This window comes from Leiobunum rupestre, chromosome 11, assembly GCF_980474605.1.
Source record: "Leiobunum rupestre chromosome 11, qqLeiRupe1.1.hap1, whole genome shotgun sequence".
Lineage (NCBI taxonomy): Eukaryota > Metazoa > Arthropoda > Arachnida > Opiliones > Sclerosomatidae > Leiobunum > Leiobunum rupestre.
Genome location: NC_143394.1, coordinates 34,580,464 through 34,595,188, shown reverse-complemented (window position 1 = coordinate 34,595,188; position 14,725 = coordinate 34,580,464). Strand labels below are relative to the sequence as shown.

The following is a 14,725-nucleotide window of genomic DNA, read 5'->3' as shown; positions in this document are numbered from 1 at the left end:
TTTATCAGAAGTAGAGCTAATTGAGCGACGGTATTATCGGCATTTGAGATTCGATGACGTCAAATATTACATCAAATATGACGTCAACTATTACGAAGAGTTCGGATGATGCAATATCTGTGAAACAAACCGTTAGTAAAGAAATAGAGCTAGTGGCATACTTATGAGTAATTATGTTACGTATGATTCTAGGCCAGGGGGGTCACTGGTCACCTGTCCACTTTCAAAAAAATTCTTATTTCCCACCCTGGGGCTGGGAGCAAGAAACGCCATTTATTTTGTATCCTCTCTTGTATTATCCTTGTTTGTGGGAAGAAATCGAGAAGTGTCTTGTTTTCTGAAGCTGTATTGTAATCGTTTTACTCATTAGCGATATTTGTGAATTTTAAGTGAAAGGCAGAAGCGACGTATTTTTAAAGCTTGGTAAAACCTACTAAATCATGCATACGCAACGGTAAGACTACTCCTTTTAAATTGTTTAATACACTAAAATCTTTTTTCAAACTAAAATTTGGTATTTGATAGATAAAAAAATGAATTTGGTCCAAATTTTGAAATGTCGCGCTATTTGGTCAAATTATTTGGTCATTTTCGAAATTCGATCCGACAGATGGTTCCGAAAAACCGATGTATTTGGTATTCGCCAAATACCTAACAAAAACACTATTCGCACATATTTGGCAATCCGGTAGTACCAGTGGTACTACCGGATTGCCAAATATGTTTTGGGAGTTACGGAACATCAAACTTTATGGGTCACCTTCTCAAATAACTCAATGCTTCGCATATATAAACAATAGAACACTCGCGCTCGACGTATTGCTAAATATTGTTGTTCGGTGAGGAATCCGAAGTTTGAAGTAGATTAAGGATACTTAGACGGTGATTATATTTCCTCTGGGTGATTATATTTCCTCTGGGTGATTATATTCCTCTTGGTGATTATATTCCTCTTGGTGATTATATTTACTCTTGGTGATTATATTCCTCTTGGTGATTATATTTCCTCTTGGGATTCCTTGTTCACCACCAAAGACTGCCGAGTATAACTTATCATTTTTGTGCAGGATTTCTGTGACACTTTTAGCCTAAAAGTGTCACAAAAATCCTGCACAAAAAAGTTTTAGGGCGATTATTTTGGTCTTTGTCATACAGATGGCGAACGCCTATATTTCTGTTATCAAACCGCAGTCACTTCGACCACTCTTCCTGATTCCTTTACTGGATCAAAATTAACGTAATAGCCAATATCTAATTTGAAAGATCGTTAGTTTGAAAATCAAAATTTTCAAGGTCTGGCTAGAGGTAGCTATTTTTATCGTAAGATTTTAGAATATTTTTTGAAGGTCGAGATCGCCATTTACATTTATTTGAGCCGTATCAAAATAAACATCGGGAAAATAACACACGTTTTACCAACATGAGTTCGTGGTGATTGAGGTGGTGATTGAGGTGGTGGAGTGGTTAGCCCTTTCGTCTCGCCGCAACATAGAAGAATAAGTGGCCGCAAGAATAGTCCGGTTCGATCCCAGCTTGTGGCACTGGGTGAAAACTCGAAAGCGCTAACCTTGTAATTCGTGACATTCACTTACTGCTAATTTAACTTCCCGAATATTGAAAAACAAAACTGCAAGAACCTGTCGATTTGAAGGCAATTTCGCACCTGTTATCTGATGGTGTACATCTCCCACTAAATAAATGTCATTTTTAGCAATTCGTAGTTTGACTGCCGCCATTCTAACAGTAAATTGATGTGTAAATTGCGCATAAATGGACACTAAAATGGCAAATTACGTGGACACAAGCCTCTTCTTCTGCCCGACTTGTATGCACGTTTTTAGATGCAAGTCGGCACGGGTTCCCGTTTATAGAATGAGCAAAAATTTATTTTGAGTGCCAAATGTGTCATAATAAACATAATTAAATGGTATGCGTTGATTTTTTTTACTTTCGAAAAATAAGGGACACCCTAACGAACACTACCACCGGCCTTCCAAGACGTTGAACAGCAAGACACCCGTGCAAAGGCACAAATGAAAGCCTATCAAGATAAACGCAATCATGCCACGCCTCATTCGTTAAACATTTTTGATACCGTTCTAGTCAAAACCCAACGTACAAATAAACTTTCGCCCTATTTTTGTCCTCTTCCATACAAAATCACAAGGATCAAAGGCCCAACTATTACCGCTGAACGTGATGCGCATTCCGTTACTCGAAATTCGTCTTTCTATAAACCAATAATGGAACCCGACCTTCCGGCTGATACGCCGATTAAACTAAACTCGAATAATATCTAGGATGGTCACCAGTCTTCATCTCCCATGTCACCTTCTACGCCACAAGAACCACAACCCGTTCAGAGTCGTTATAACTTACGAGACACTCGTGTTAAACCAAGACGACTCATAGACGAAATGTCATTTCTCAAAGATAAGGGAGATGTCGTGTTCTGTATTGTGTTTCTATTTTCTATCCAATAAGCCAATAACGTAAATCGTCTTTATATCTGACCCTATTGTTATATTCTGTGAATAACGTGACAAGCGAGAAAGCGGGACAAATAGGTCAGAGATAAACACAGCAACCGAGATGTATCTAAATCATATTTTAATAAAGTTGCCATTTAATGTTTTATCAATCGAATCATTAACACTACAGTATGGTAATCCTAACCAGTGGCGTAGCTAGTTTGGTAGACACCCGGGGCGGATATCATAGCATGGGGTGAATATCATGGTCTAGTCTCTAGATTGTGCATGGTTTGTGTAAGTTTGAATTTTTTTCACGGTCGGGTGTCACGCCCAAACGGGTTGCACCCAAGGTGAACGGCCCCCTCCACCCCCCCCCCCCCTCCGTAGCTACGCCACTGGCTGAACTCTTGTTTCTTGTAACGCTGAACTCTGGTTTCTTGTAACTCTTGACTTTTGTTTCTTGTAGGCCTAACTCTTCACTCTTGTTTCTTGTAGGCCTAACGCTGAACTCTGGTTTCTTGTAACTCTTGACTTTTGTTTCTTGTAGGCCTAACTCTTCACTCTTGTTTCTTGTAGGCCTAACGCTGAACTCTGGTTTCTTGTAACGCTGAACTCAAGTGGTAACACTTGTAATGATATCGTAATTTGTATAGTTGTAGTTTGGGAGACCATGTGCAAATAGGTGGCGCTAGGCTACAGGTATAAAATCTTTTCATTAACAGCTACAAGTTTACAAGGTTTTATTTTTTCAGTATTTTAAATATACCCGTTTATATCAGAGCGGCTCCGAGGAAATAACAGGGCACAGCATTAAAATAGCATATAATGAAGTAGAATAATAAAAATTATGGACCAATTACAAAAAAAAGAAACTAATATAATGTAGGGGATATCAGTAGAGAGTAAAATAAAATAATAACTGAAATGAACTACCAAAGGGACTAATGGACTATGTATCCAATATATACAATATAGGGATTAATTTCTATTTAGGGTATGGCATGTGTGGTTTATTCGGTCGCCTTTCCAATAATATAGCCTGCACCGCTCTAGGTTCCCAGTCAAAGCGACCCAAGCCGACCATGTCCCCTAACTCTCAGCTCTCCAGTCATTTGACCGTGTGACTCTGCGGAAAATGTCGGCCATTCCTGGTTAGAATGTGCCTGGCATCATCGAAGTGCCACCCACATAAACGGCAATCCGGTGGGAAATATATTAGTTGACCCCAGCCCACTTCCAATTTACCCGTTATAAAAAGGCATGGGTGCTCAGACTTGGAAACAGCGGGAGTCCTGGGGCCAATGGCTATTAAAAAAAATCAGGGGGCCCTTAAAATAAATCATTCGAAAGGGGGTTGTGGGCCAAAGGGGCCCCCAAATTTAATAAAAGTATCTATAAAAAAATATCCGGAAAAAATATTTTTACGCCGTCTCAGAAACGCTGTTTTCCTACCCTAGTCGAGAGCGAAATCTAGCGTTGAAGTTAACGTTTTAAAGTCAATAAATGTTTGTGAATGTAACATAACCAATTTTTATTATCGTATTTTCCCTCCCTATTTTTAATTTTTTACCCCATTTCAACCCCCCTAGGGGTCATTCCATGACAAAACGCCTGACGCTGAACACCCGACCCCTTTCGATTTCGCCCAAAATTTGCATATAAGGGTTTTTGGGCCTAGGAAAACGATTTTTAAAGTTTCATAAAGATCGGTAGAGCCGTTTATGAGATACAGCATACGTGTTTTTTCAAAAGTACACCTTGACCCCCTAAATGTTTTCTCCTATATCTTATGAAGTAATTCTCGCAAAATCACATTTAATATATCATTTTAAAGAGATTGCACACCCTAATATTAATATTTAATCAGGGTTGTTATGTGACGTAAATGTCATTAAAATCTGGGCCTTTAAATAATTTGACCTTTGACCCTGCCCAGACACCTCAATCGTAGATCATCGATTTTAGCATTTTCAAAATCTGCGCTATCGAATACATAACAATCACTCAAAATCCCAAAGTAATATTTGTAGTTTTCGAGATATTCATTTTTGAAATTCACCCCACAACACACAAAATTAAATACCAAAACCATTTATTCTTATAGTTTACACAAGAATCAATTTTTAGCTCGATTTATTGGTTACACGAAACAGCTGGCACTTCTTTATATTTTGAAAAGGCGTTGGTAATTTTATTTTTATTTTCTTTGTTTAATTGATAACCTTTTGAATTTGGTAAACCTACAAGAATTTCAATTGCACAAAGAACATTTTAATTTTATACCATAGATGGGCAAACCTCCGGAGGGCTGGAGGGCATAATGTTAATTTCAATGAAGCCCTCCAAGCCCTCCGGAGTTTTTCCCATCTATGCTTGAAACCCAACAGCTATCGATCCTTCTGGCCCATGTGTATTTGTCATATACCTGGTTTATAATACTGCACCGCACGACTCCGGCTCAAAGTAATATTTCTAGTTTTCGAGATATTAATTATTGAAATTTACCCCACCAATAAACGAAAATTCTATTTTTTATACTCGAAACTAGTTGACCTACTAAATAAATTAATATTATTATGATTCTAGTAATTTAGATTTTAGAATATCAAAAACTCTTCTTCTTACATTACGATTAGGTATTTATATATTTATTTTGGTTTTTCGTGTTATCTACAGAAGATGCAACTAAATTGCTTGTCCAGGATAGTATAGTCTGGGCGTTCAATATATTTTATCATATATTACTGCACCCTAAATTGTGCAAGATATCAGACTTTGCAAAAAGATTTATTAATTAATTTTGGCGGCCCTGGTGGCCCGCAACCATCGTTCGAATGATTTACTTTAAGGGCTGCAGAACTCCATCTATTTCCAAGTCTACTAGAAATCACAAGGAAACCCGACAGAGTACCTTGGAACAAGAAAACTTGGTACCCTGGAATAAAAACGGATATTTCCCCATTACGGGCTCCCCTCTCTATCTACGGCAACAGACTGAACGCCAGCCAGGATCGTGGACATAAAAACGCGTCTGTTAATTTTCGAATATCAGGAGCTGGCTGCGATTACATTTCATAATATAAATTTTTGTGTGGAACGTCTGTTCGATTTCAACTCATTCCATTGCAGACTCCATTTCACGTAAATGTCCGACCACTCAAATGTTTGAACGGATACATGGTCTTTATAACCGCTAATTGCGCCATTTACTCTGAAACATAACTATCTAAAAAGCAACTTGAATAAATAAAATAAAAAATACATTTATCATGAGGTGTTAAATTAAAGTAAGTGTATCACAACAAATGTAAGGATATGTCACGTTATACCAAGAACCCATAGACGTACTAAAACACGCAATTATAGCTTTAGGCCGTCGTGGAGCCTCCTAATCTATATTTCAAAATAAGCTCCGCCTTTTTCCTTGTCTCCTTTCGCAACTTCTTCCGCGCCATCTACTTTGCCAGAATATTAAAAGTTCTGGCAAAAATAAAAGGTCGCAAATTCAGGAACAAAGCATGAGCCTTCTTACAGAACTAACTTCGTAATCAGTTTTAATAGCAATACAAGTAACAATAGTGGTAGAAGCTAGACCATAGCTTCGTCTCCTAAAAATTATATATTAGGAGTCGATTTAGGAAAATCCCCATTCCTTTGTTCTTAGTATGTCTATGGGTGCTTCATTATACTGATTCAATTGATTTAGAATAATTTCACAATGCAACATTTTTTTATTTCAAAGAGTAACTCCGTATCTTAATTAGTAAGTTTATTCTATATACACGAAATTGCCAGTCTCATTTAGAAACCAATATCTTTTAAAAAATACCTTGGAGCCGAAGCCGTAGCTCCAGATTCGGCTCCGAAATATCTTGGAGCTGGAACCGAATTGGGCAAAACCGGAGACGTGCGGCGCACTATTATAAACCTTGTGCCCCCCCCGGTATTTCTGACAAATACACATGGGCCAGTAGGATCAATAGCTGTTGGGTATCAAGTTCAAATGTTCTTTGTGCTATTGAAATTCTTGTAGGTTTACCAAATTCAAAAGGTTATCAATTGAAAAAAGAAAACAAAAATAAAATTACCAAAGCCTTTTCAAAGTATAAAGAAGTGCCAGCTGTTTCGTGTCAAGGGGGTATTTAAGGGGGGGTTTGGGGGTTCAAACCCCCCCCCCCGAAATGCTGATGACTGGGGGGGGGGCGCCTTATAAAAATCAGTGAAACTTCCGTCAGCACCCCCCCCTTTGAATTTTCCCTCAAAACCCCCCCTGAAATAAAATCCTGGATACGCCCTTGTTTCGTGTAACCAATAAATCGAGCTAAAAATTGATTCCTGTGTAAACTATAAGAATAAATGGTTTTGGTATTTAATTTTGTGTGTTGTGGGGTGAATTTCAAAAATGAATATCTCGAAAACTACAAATATTACTTTGGGATTTTGAGTGATTATTATGTATTCGATAGCGCAGATTTTGAAAATGCTAAAATCGATGATCTACGATTGAGGTGTCTGGGCAGGGTCAAAGGTCAAATTATTTAAAGGCCCAGATTTTAATGACATTTACGTCACCTAACAACCCTGATTAAATATTCATGTTAGGGTGTGCAATCTCTTCAATATGATATATTATATGTGATTTTGCGAGAAATACTTCATAAGATATAGGAGAAAACATTTAGGGAGTCAAGCTGTACTTTTGAAAAAACACGTATGCTGTATCTCGTACACGGCTCTACCGATCTTTATGAAACTTTCAAAATAGTTTTCCTAGGCCCAAAAAACCCTATATGCAAATTTAGGGCGAAATCTAAAGGGGTCGGGTGTTAAAATTTAAAAAAACTAGGCGTTTTGTCATGGAATGACCCCTAGGCCAGTGGCCTTCAATAAAAATAAACTTAAAGGGGGCCGGGCGACAGTAGGGACCCCGTTAAAAATATAACTATTTCTAATCTAATTCTGCTATTTCCAAGTCTGCGGGTGCTGCTCTTTCCCATAGACCTAAAAAATAAATAGACACCTTAAGCGGAGTTTCATTTGCCCAAAATAAACGGGAGCGATAACTAGTAGACAACCGGCAGCTGTTACGTATTCCTGGGGTACTACGTTTAAGCGACGCCAGTCAAGTAGGTGAGAAACTTAAAAATCATCACGTGTTCGTCTTTGTAATCTTTTAGATACTCTGACGTAATATTTCGGCTGTGCTAATTTAAAATAAGGTTAATTTTAATTCTAAGTTGTAAATAAGTCAATTTATTCTTTCTAAACCCATATAAAAAGCAGCAGATGATCTTTAATTAAAAATAAAAAAATTCTAATTGACGAAATGATATTTTGTCAAAGGCTTAAATAACTTGTGGACTATAGTCCGTGCTCGTAGGCCTATCTTTATCGGGGCGAGATATATATTTGTACGCAACAAGTTCGCCGACCAAATCCAAGTTCGAGTTCAACACATACCTAACCATGTTTTAAAATATTTATGTCTACTAAAACGTATTGCTGGCTTTTCAAGTTCAGATATAACCTCCGTTTTATCCTAAACCAAAAGTCTAACGCCGTTATTAAGGCACCTAGTATTTGAAATTACGCTTAATCACGTGAGATAACTATTTTCTAGTGTTAATTTAGAACAGGCTTGGTGTTCCATTACAGACATACGTGTCACCCCTCTGCAAACCCCCCCCCCCCTCCGATTTTCATTTCAATTGTCCAGTAAGTCATTGCAAAGAAAACGAAATTTTTAAACCACTGAATAAAGTAATCGGTCGGACATTGGAAGCATGCCTACATGTACCTCGCTTAAAAAGCTAGAAAATGAACTTTCGTAGTATGAGTATCAAGAAAGTTTCAAGGCGAACGTAGTGGTTATTTAATCGCCACTGCTGTTCTGCCCCGACTGCGGTCCGCGGAGAGTTTAGTGGGCACTCGTAGGAGTTATTGGATCTCTTTTTATATAGTGATTAAGTTATAAAAATTAACTGAAAATAACTTGAAATGCTGAAAGATCGAATCTTTTTAGAATTTCTTTTTGCTAGATTACTTGATTATCTATCGATTGTAATGTTATCGCTTCCTAATTTACAATCTAAAGATTCAAAGTACTGTTCTAGGTTAACAGAGCAGAGTGGTCTCAGTCTGTGAGTCCAAAAATACTGAGGGAGCACGAAGCTAGGCTGAGCGGTCTCAGTCTGTGAGTCCAAAAATACTGAGGAAACACGAAGCTAGGCAGAGTGGTCTCAAATGTGCGAGTCCAAAAACTACTAAGGGAACACGAAACTAAATTCAAATTCTAGACTAATTTCAAAAACGCTAATAAACACATTTTCGGTATTGACTTAAGAACACTGAACTTCCGTAAATATTGAAATAAACTTAAAATGTTCCAGTAAAGTGTGCTTAATTTCCCCAATTTACAAACAGTTAAAGTAATATCAATAATATTTTTCGAAATTCTGTTTGGAAGGGGAATTTGGGTGCATGCCGCTTTGGCCCGAGTCTCGAACACGGACAGATGGCGCCTCTGCTTTGGCTTCGAGAGGAAAACACGAAACGAGCCTGAAAACTTCGGGCAATTAATTGGCAGATTTCACAGATTCTGTACAATGAAATTGAAAACCGCCAGATATATAGGGATGCTGTAAAATAATAAACTAAGATATTATAAATAAATTTCGCGTCTTCAAGTTTTTCGCTTTTATATTATCAACAAAACATTCAACCATTCGTAAAAATATAATTGGCCATTTGTTGTATTGGGGCGATGGGGTAAGTGTCTCGCCATGCCAAGGACGACCAAGATTCCGTCGCCGACCCAATTTGAAGCAAAAGATATTAATTATTTATCGCTAAAATCTTCTCTTAATTGCAAAGTCGGTCGTTGATTATAGTTTTCCTCCCTCCATGACCCTTCTCCGCTTTCTGTTCGTGTAACGTACTATATTGGAATGAAAAAGTTAAAATTTAATCTATTTCTCGTTTCGGATGGTTTTACTTGCGGGAACCAGAAATGGTATCTTTGACTTCGCTGCATTTTCTTAGATAACCTCAAAATGACAGGATGAACCAATCGACTATCGACCACTTCCCCTTTCGCTCCACCTGATGTTCACGATATTAATTACCTTCATTACAATAGCCAGAACCTATTTAGGTTACTGAAAACGTACGAAGGACCAGTTTACAAAATCAAGTACTAGAATAACTTCATAGGTCTGACTGAAAGTTACAATTCAAATTCGAACTATAACACTAGCTGTTCGGGATTTGTTTAGAATGTGTTCTTACAATAGTTTAGGATATATCAACTATTTTGCTATTTATTATTCATTAAATTAATTTTAATCTAAATTAAGAGTTAAATCGAATCTTTCCATAACTAATGGACGCTTCAATAAAACATTTTCAAGGAAATTACCAAGAAGTAATATTTCCGAGAGCCTGGACCTGCAAGTCACTGTGTACGGTATGCAACAAGTGTTCCCGTTTTAAACAGGTAGATCTTTGGACATTATAAGGCTTAGCAAAAACACGACGTTCTGTTTGCTGGTGAAAAGTTACCATTCTTTCTACTAGCACTATATAAACAGCCCTTGCAGGTCCTGGCTCTTGGAAATATTACTTCTTGGCGATTTTCTTGAAAGATGTTTTATTTAAGCGCTTATTATACACGTTTTCTCGACAGATAAAAGAAAACGTTCTTACGACCGATAATAGATGGCGAGATACAATTAGGAAAATGGAGGGTGAATGGCGTGAGCGTAGTACATCGCTGAAAGGTAGACGTACATTCTCAGAAACCAAAATAGGTTCTTGACAATAGTTAATGAGAATATTTGAAAGTTGATATACCCGTGACAGCGCTAATTAACAGTCCAGTTATCAAAGCCATTAAGAACGTGGCAGTTGTAACAAAATAAGGTGAAAAATACTGCATGATTCTTATGTCGCTGTTGATCACAAATGACTGGAATTAGTCGTTTATTTTGGTTCATGAACTTCCGCTGTTACTTACGTGGGAATCTCGAACGAGACGTTGTGGCTCGAAGAACTTTGATCTCGCTCTAATTCCAGGTAATGCAAAGAGGCGTTGTAACCGGGACACCCTTCCGTGGTGGTGGGCAAACTGAACGAAGGTCGTTGAATAACGGCTCCACCAATGCCCGTCCATAAACAGAAAATGACGGACACGACTAAACTGGAAATAGCGCCCTACGACTCTCGTTATTTTAAAAGACAAATCTCATTTTTATCGCTTAGTTCTTACGTATGAATTTGAGAACGGTACCCAAACTCCCAAAGTCATCACGACCAGGAGAGCGGCGCTGAGAGGCCCGGCCAGCATGGAATACGCCTGAGAAATCCGCGTAATGATCAGTCCAAAACACAACACTTTATTTAATTTACCTACTTGCAAAATGGAACCGATATTGTTGGACAGAAAAGCCACTCCAATCACTACAGCTCCGTAAAAAATTGCTAGGACATCGGAATTAATAGACTGTAATTTGAAGTTAACTTAAGGTCTATTCACTTGGCCCAACATTTCCCCGAAACATTATTAGATAACGCAATTTCCAAGCAAACGATTTGTGAGCCATGTTTTGAAAAATTTACAGACCGAATAATTTGTCTATATTCTTGTTATTTAACAATTTAAAATGAAAATAATAATTTTCAGCGCCTTTATTGACGTAAATGGGCACATTTCTTAGTAGAAGAGATAAATCGAATAACAAGTACTCGCCAACGTTTCGTGGAGCGTGTGAATGAAAAGACAAACTAGATTCGAAAACAATGTTGGGCAAAAATGTTTGCTAGCGTGAAAAGGCCTTTGTAATACGAACCGGTAATCTTGGTGATGCATATTTGAGCCTTCCCTTCCACGTGGATCACGTGTTTTAGGAAATCCCCCCAAGTGATGGCCGCGATTGCGTTCAGACCGGAAGACATGGTGCTACGGTAGCGTAATACGTTTGTCCATTGCTTTACAAAATAATAACAGAACTTACCTTAAGGATCCACTGAAAACGCAAGCTACGAAAATGCCAGGTAGACTCGGCATATTCTTAAAAGCGTTCACGACGTAAAATGGCATCAGCTTTTAAATTAAATAATTCAGCTTACAAATTAGAGAACTATACTGTGTCGAATAGTAATGGAACGCACCTGATCGGGTTTCGTAATGGCTTTGGTTGCCAATGGATCGCATTGCGAATAGAACGCGTACAGAGAAATTCCACTCATGCAGGCCAGGGATGTCAACAGGAAAACGCCCGGGATGTTCAGCCAAGTTATTCTAAAATGACAAATGTTGCTCAATCATGGTAGATTTTAGAACGGCCTATTTTCAAGGTTTTTTACAGTCTGGCCTTTTTGTAAGTTGGCATCCCGCATATTCTTTGAATGCTGGTTTGGCTCGAGACGAAATCAGCCGTCCAGGTTATGGCCGGAGCCAAGATACTGTCCCAAATTGATGGTTCGGGTCGGAAAACATGCAGGCCCGTTCTTTAGATTACCATTGATATTTATTCATCGAAAATTGTTCAATTTAGAGTTAATGCGCGTAAGTCTAGAGACATACTTTTGAAAATTGATTCTTCCTCCTTTATTGGCTATATCGAAAATATTACTTAGACCATCCATGTCGAAGGATATCTGCATTTTCAATATTTCGTATTTAAATGATCGCGTTAATAGTTCGTTCTCCTCGAGGTAGTAGTGTACGGTCATTGAATGATACCTTTATTATGACTACGAATAGTCCGATAACCATAATCATCATTTGAATGACGTCTGTCCAGACAACCGCTTTCAGGCCACCCTAGATTTATTTATTTTAAACTCATTATCGCTTCTATTGTATTACAAATTTTGCCTACTATGGTTGTGTAGAATGTGCATACAACCCCAATAGTGATTATAGAAGTCCACAAGTCAAGATCGGTCACTGAAAATGTCAAACTATTGTAATATTTAAACCTCGTTTTATTGTAAAATACGTACCAGAACTTATGGCCAAAGACGGTCCAAATAGCACGGCACCCATGTAAAACAACTTAATATCAAATAATTAAATGAAAAACCCACGTAACTCAATATTTTTTTGTGAAATAATTGACGTTACCGTTGAAAATATGGAAGCGATCGAACAAAACCCTCTCAGAAAGCGCGAATGAAATCGCATCAAGTAATACTACAACACAGAAAGGGTTACGGAACGTCTTGTTCTTAGAATATCTGTACAAACCTTGTTGATGGTGGCCAAATTGAGACGGTAAATAACCGGCAAGAAGAGATAGTCGGTAGCGGCCACCGATAAGAAGATACCGATGATGCAAAGCCACCACGTGCTACCGTGGGTGTACATCTCTCCCGGAACGGCCAGGATGGTAATGGCCGAGATGTAACTGGCTATCAAAGACACGCTGACCGGAAAGACGCCAATCTCACCACCGATCCTCAGGAACTTTTCGTTGTTCTTGGCCTTCCGGTCTTTCCACGCGTAGAAGACGCCGATGGCCGAAGACACCATGAACAGGAAGATAAAGACGGCGTAATCCCATCCTGAAAATGTCCGTCGCTCCGGGATCAAAGAATAGAGCTGCTCCGTTCTGTTGTCCATGGTTGCGAATTGTCCCTAATTGTTCGGGAAGAACCGGCGTTGAAATAACCTTGGTGATCTCATTGATATAGAAGAACATCTGGCTTTGGCCTCGCGCCAAGTGACTCGAGAATATCGTCCGGGGTAATTGGATACTGCTAATCAACAACGACCCTTACATAATATTAGTGTAACGATTATATATATTTAGTTCGCGATATAAAGCAAATCGCAGCTAGACTTTGTTAAAACAATTTTAACTACTTTCGTAAATGATTTAGTTTATAACGTGAAAATAGAGTGGTTAAAGCCGCTCTAGGAACTCGTAGAGATCACGTGTTGGAGTGTAGACGTAGCTTTATGGCGCGTAGTCTATACATTTGTAGACACTCACCCTACACGTTTACGAGCGCCATCTTAACATGACTAATAATTTGATAATACTGACTAACACGTAGCAAATTCGTGTGAAATATTTCCTTAAAGTAGATCACTTTCTTAGGCTTATAAAATGCATTGATCACAGCAAGAAAGTGTTCTGGTTAACAGAAAGTATGAATCCGACACCTTATCCTGTTTTCATGGTTTCCAGAATTTATTCTCCACCTATACTGACAAGGAGACTACCCGAGGTGGTTATCATCGATTTTGTTGAAACTCGGGGGTTAGGTAGACCTTATGGTAGTGTGAAAATTGCGAAAGAGAAAAGTTGCAATGGGCTTTAGTTTTCCTGTGGAAACCGAAAATGTTTTGACCTCTCCATTTAAAAAAGCATGGGATTTTCTCGGTTACCCAAATTTTGTTAAAATTTAATCAAAATTGATCAATGTTACCCAAAATCCTTGATCAATTTTACCCAAAATAGGTCAAATTAATCTTTTTGAGTAAGTTTTGAAAATTAATTTTTTTTCAAATTTTTTAAGTAAGTAAGTACCCTGTGAAAACGAGAAAATCCCATGCTTTTTTAAATGGAGATTTTTTCGTTTTGAGAGAATAATAACATTTTCGGTTGCCATGGGGAAACTAAAGCCCATTGCAACTTTTCCCTTTGGCAATTTTCATACTACCATAAGGTCTACCTGACCCCCGAGTTTCAACAAAATAGGTGATAACCACCTGGGGTAGTCTCCTTGTGAGAGTGCACCAGAGAGAATCTTCCCTCTTACCGGGATAAAGAGAGACATAGTACACGAAGGAAGGCTGAGGGGCGTGGATTTCTTCCGATAATCACGTATTTATATCTCTGGGTTTTTTAAACTCGATTACGCCATGCATTTCTGAGAAATCGTGGGTACATAGATGTCTTCATCAAGTGAGTAGTTTAAATTTTATAATTCACCTTTTAACAAATATAAATTTAAATATCTTTAAAAATTGGGTTTAGACTCTGAAGTAAAAGAATCCATATAAAGAACTCTACAGGGTGTTTCAAAATGTTACGCAAAATTTTTAAGAAGTTGTAGGGGTGAGTTGAGAAGTATGCTTGTTTTTGTCCCATTTTCCTAAAATGAGTTGAAAGAGCGCCAGAGAGCTTCAAAGTGTGTCCTACTAGCCCCTGGAAGTAGGCCTCCAAAGCGCTAAACCAAGCAGCAGGGAAATGCGAACATTAAGGTTTGGGTTCGTGTGATAGGTAAAAAAGAACTTTGTA

General features: G+C 38.2%; 1 protein-coding gene across 3 annotated transcripts; it reads right to left on the bottom strand.

The window, feature by feature from the left end:
• Positions 1 to 9,155: 9,155 nt before the first annotated feature.
• Positions 9,156 to 13,145, bottom strand: LOC149922368 (sodium-coupled monocarboxylate transporter 1-like). Of its 3 annotated transcripts, XM_090163357.1 has the most exons (16): positions 12,724 to 13,143; positions 12,601 to 12,669; positions 12,480 to 12,531; positions 12,356 to 12,423; positions 12,217 to 12,297; positions 12,058 to 12,131; positions 11,838 to 11,981; positions 11,643 to 11,772; positions 11,486 to 11,574; positions 11,321 to 11,430; positions 10,885 to 10,952; positions 10,741 to 10,827; positions 10,489 to 10,685; positions 10,326 to 10,423; positions 9,469 to 9,575; positions 9,156 to 9,411 (listed from the first exon to the last, which is right to left on the bottom strand). In XM_090163357.1, the coding sequence occupies exons 1-16, from the start codon at positions 13,096 to 13,098 to the stop codon at positions 9,313 to 9,315; spliced, it is 1,848 nt and encodes a 615-aa protein (XP_090019483.1). In that variant the 5' UTR covers positions 13,099 to 13,143; the 3' UTR covers positions 9,156 to 9,312. The 3 variants fall into 3 exon arrangements, 2 of the variants coding, with proteins under 2 accessions (XP_090019483.1, XP_090019482.1); XM_090163356.1 differs by having other exon boundaries at positions 10,741 to 10,952; XR_016477266.1 differs by having other exon boundaries at positions 9,391 to 9,411; positions 10,489 to 10,671; positions 10,741 to 10,952; positions 12,724 to 13,145.
• Between the last annotated feature and the right edge of the window lie 1,580 nt (positions 13,146 to 14,725).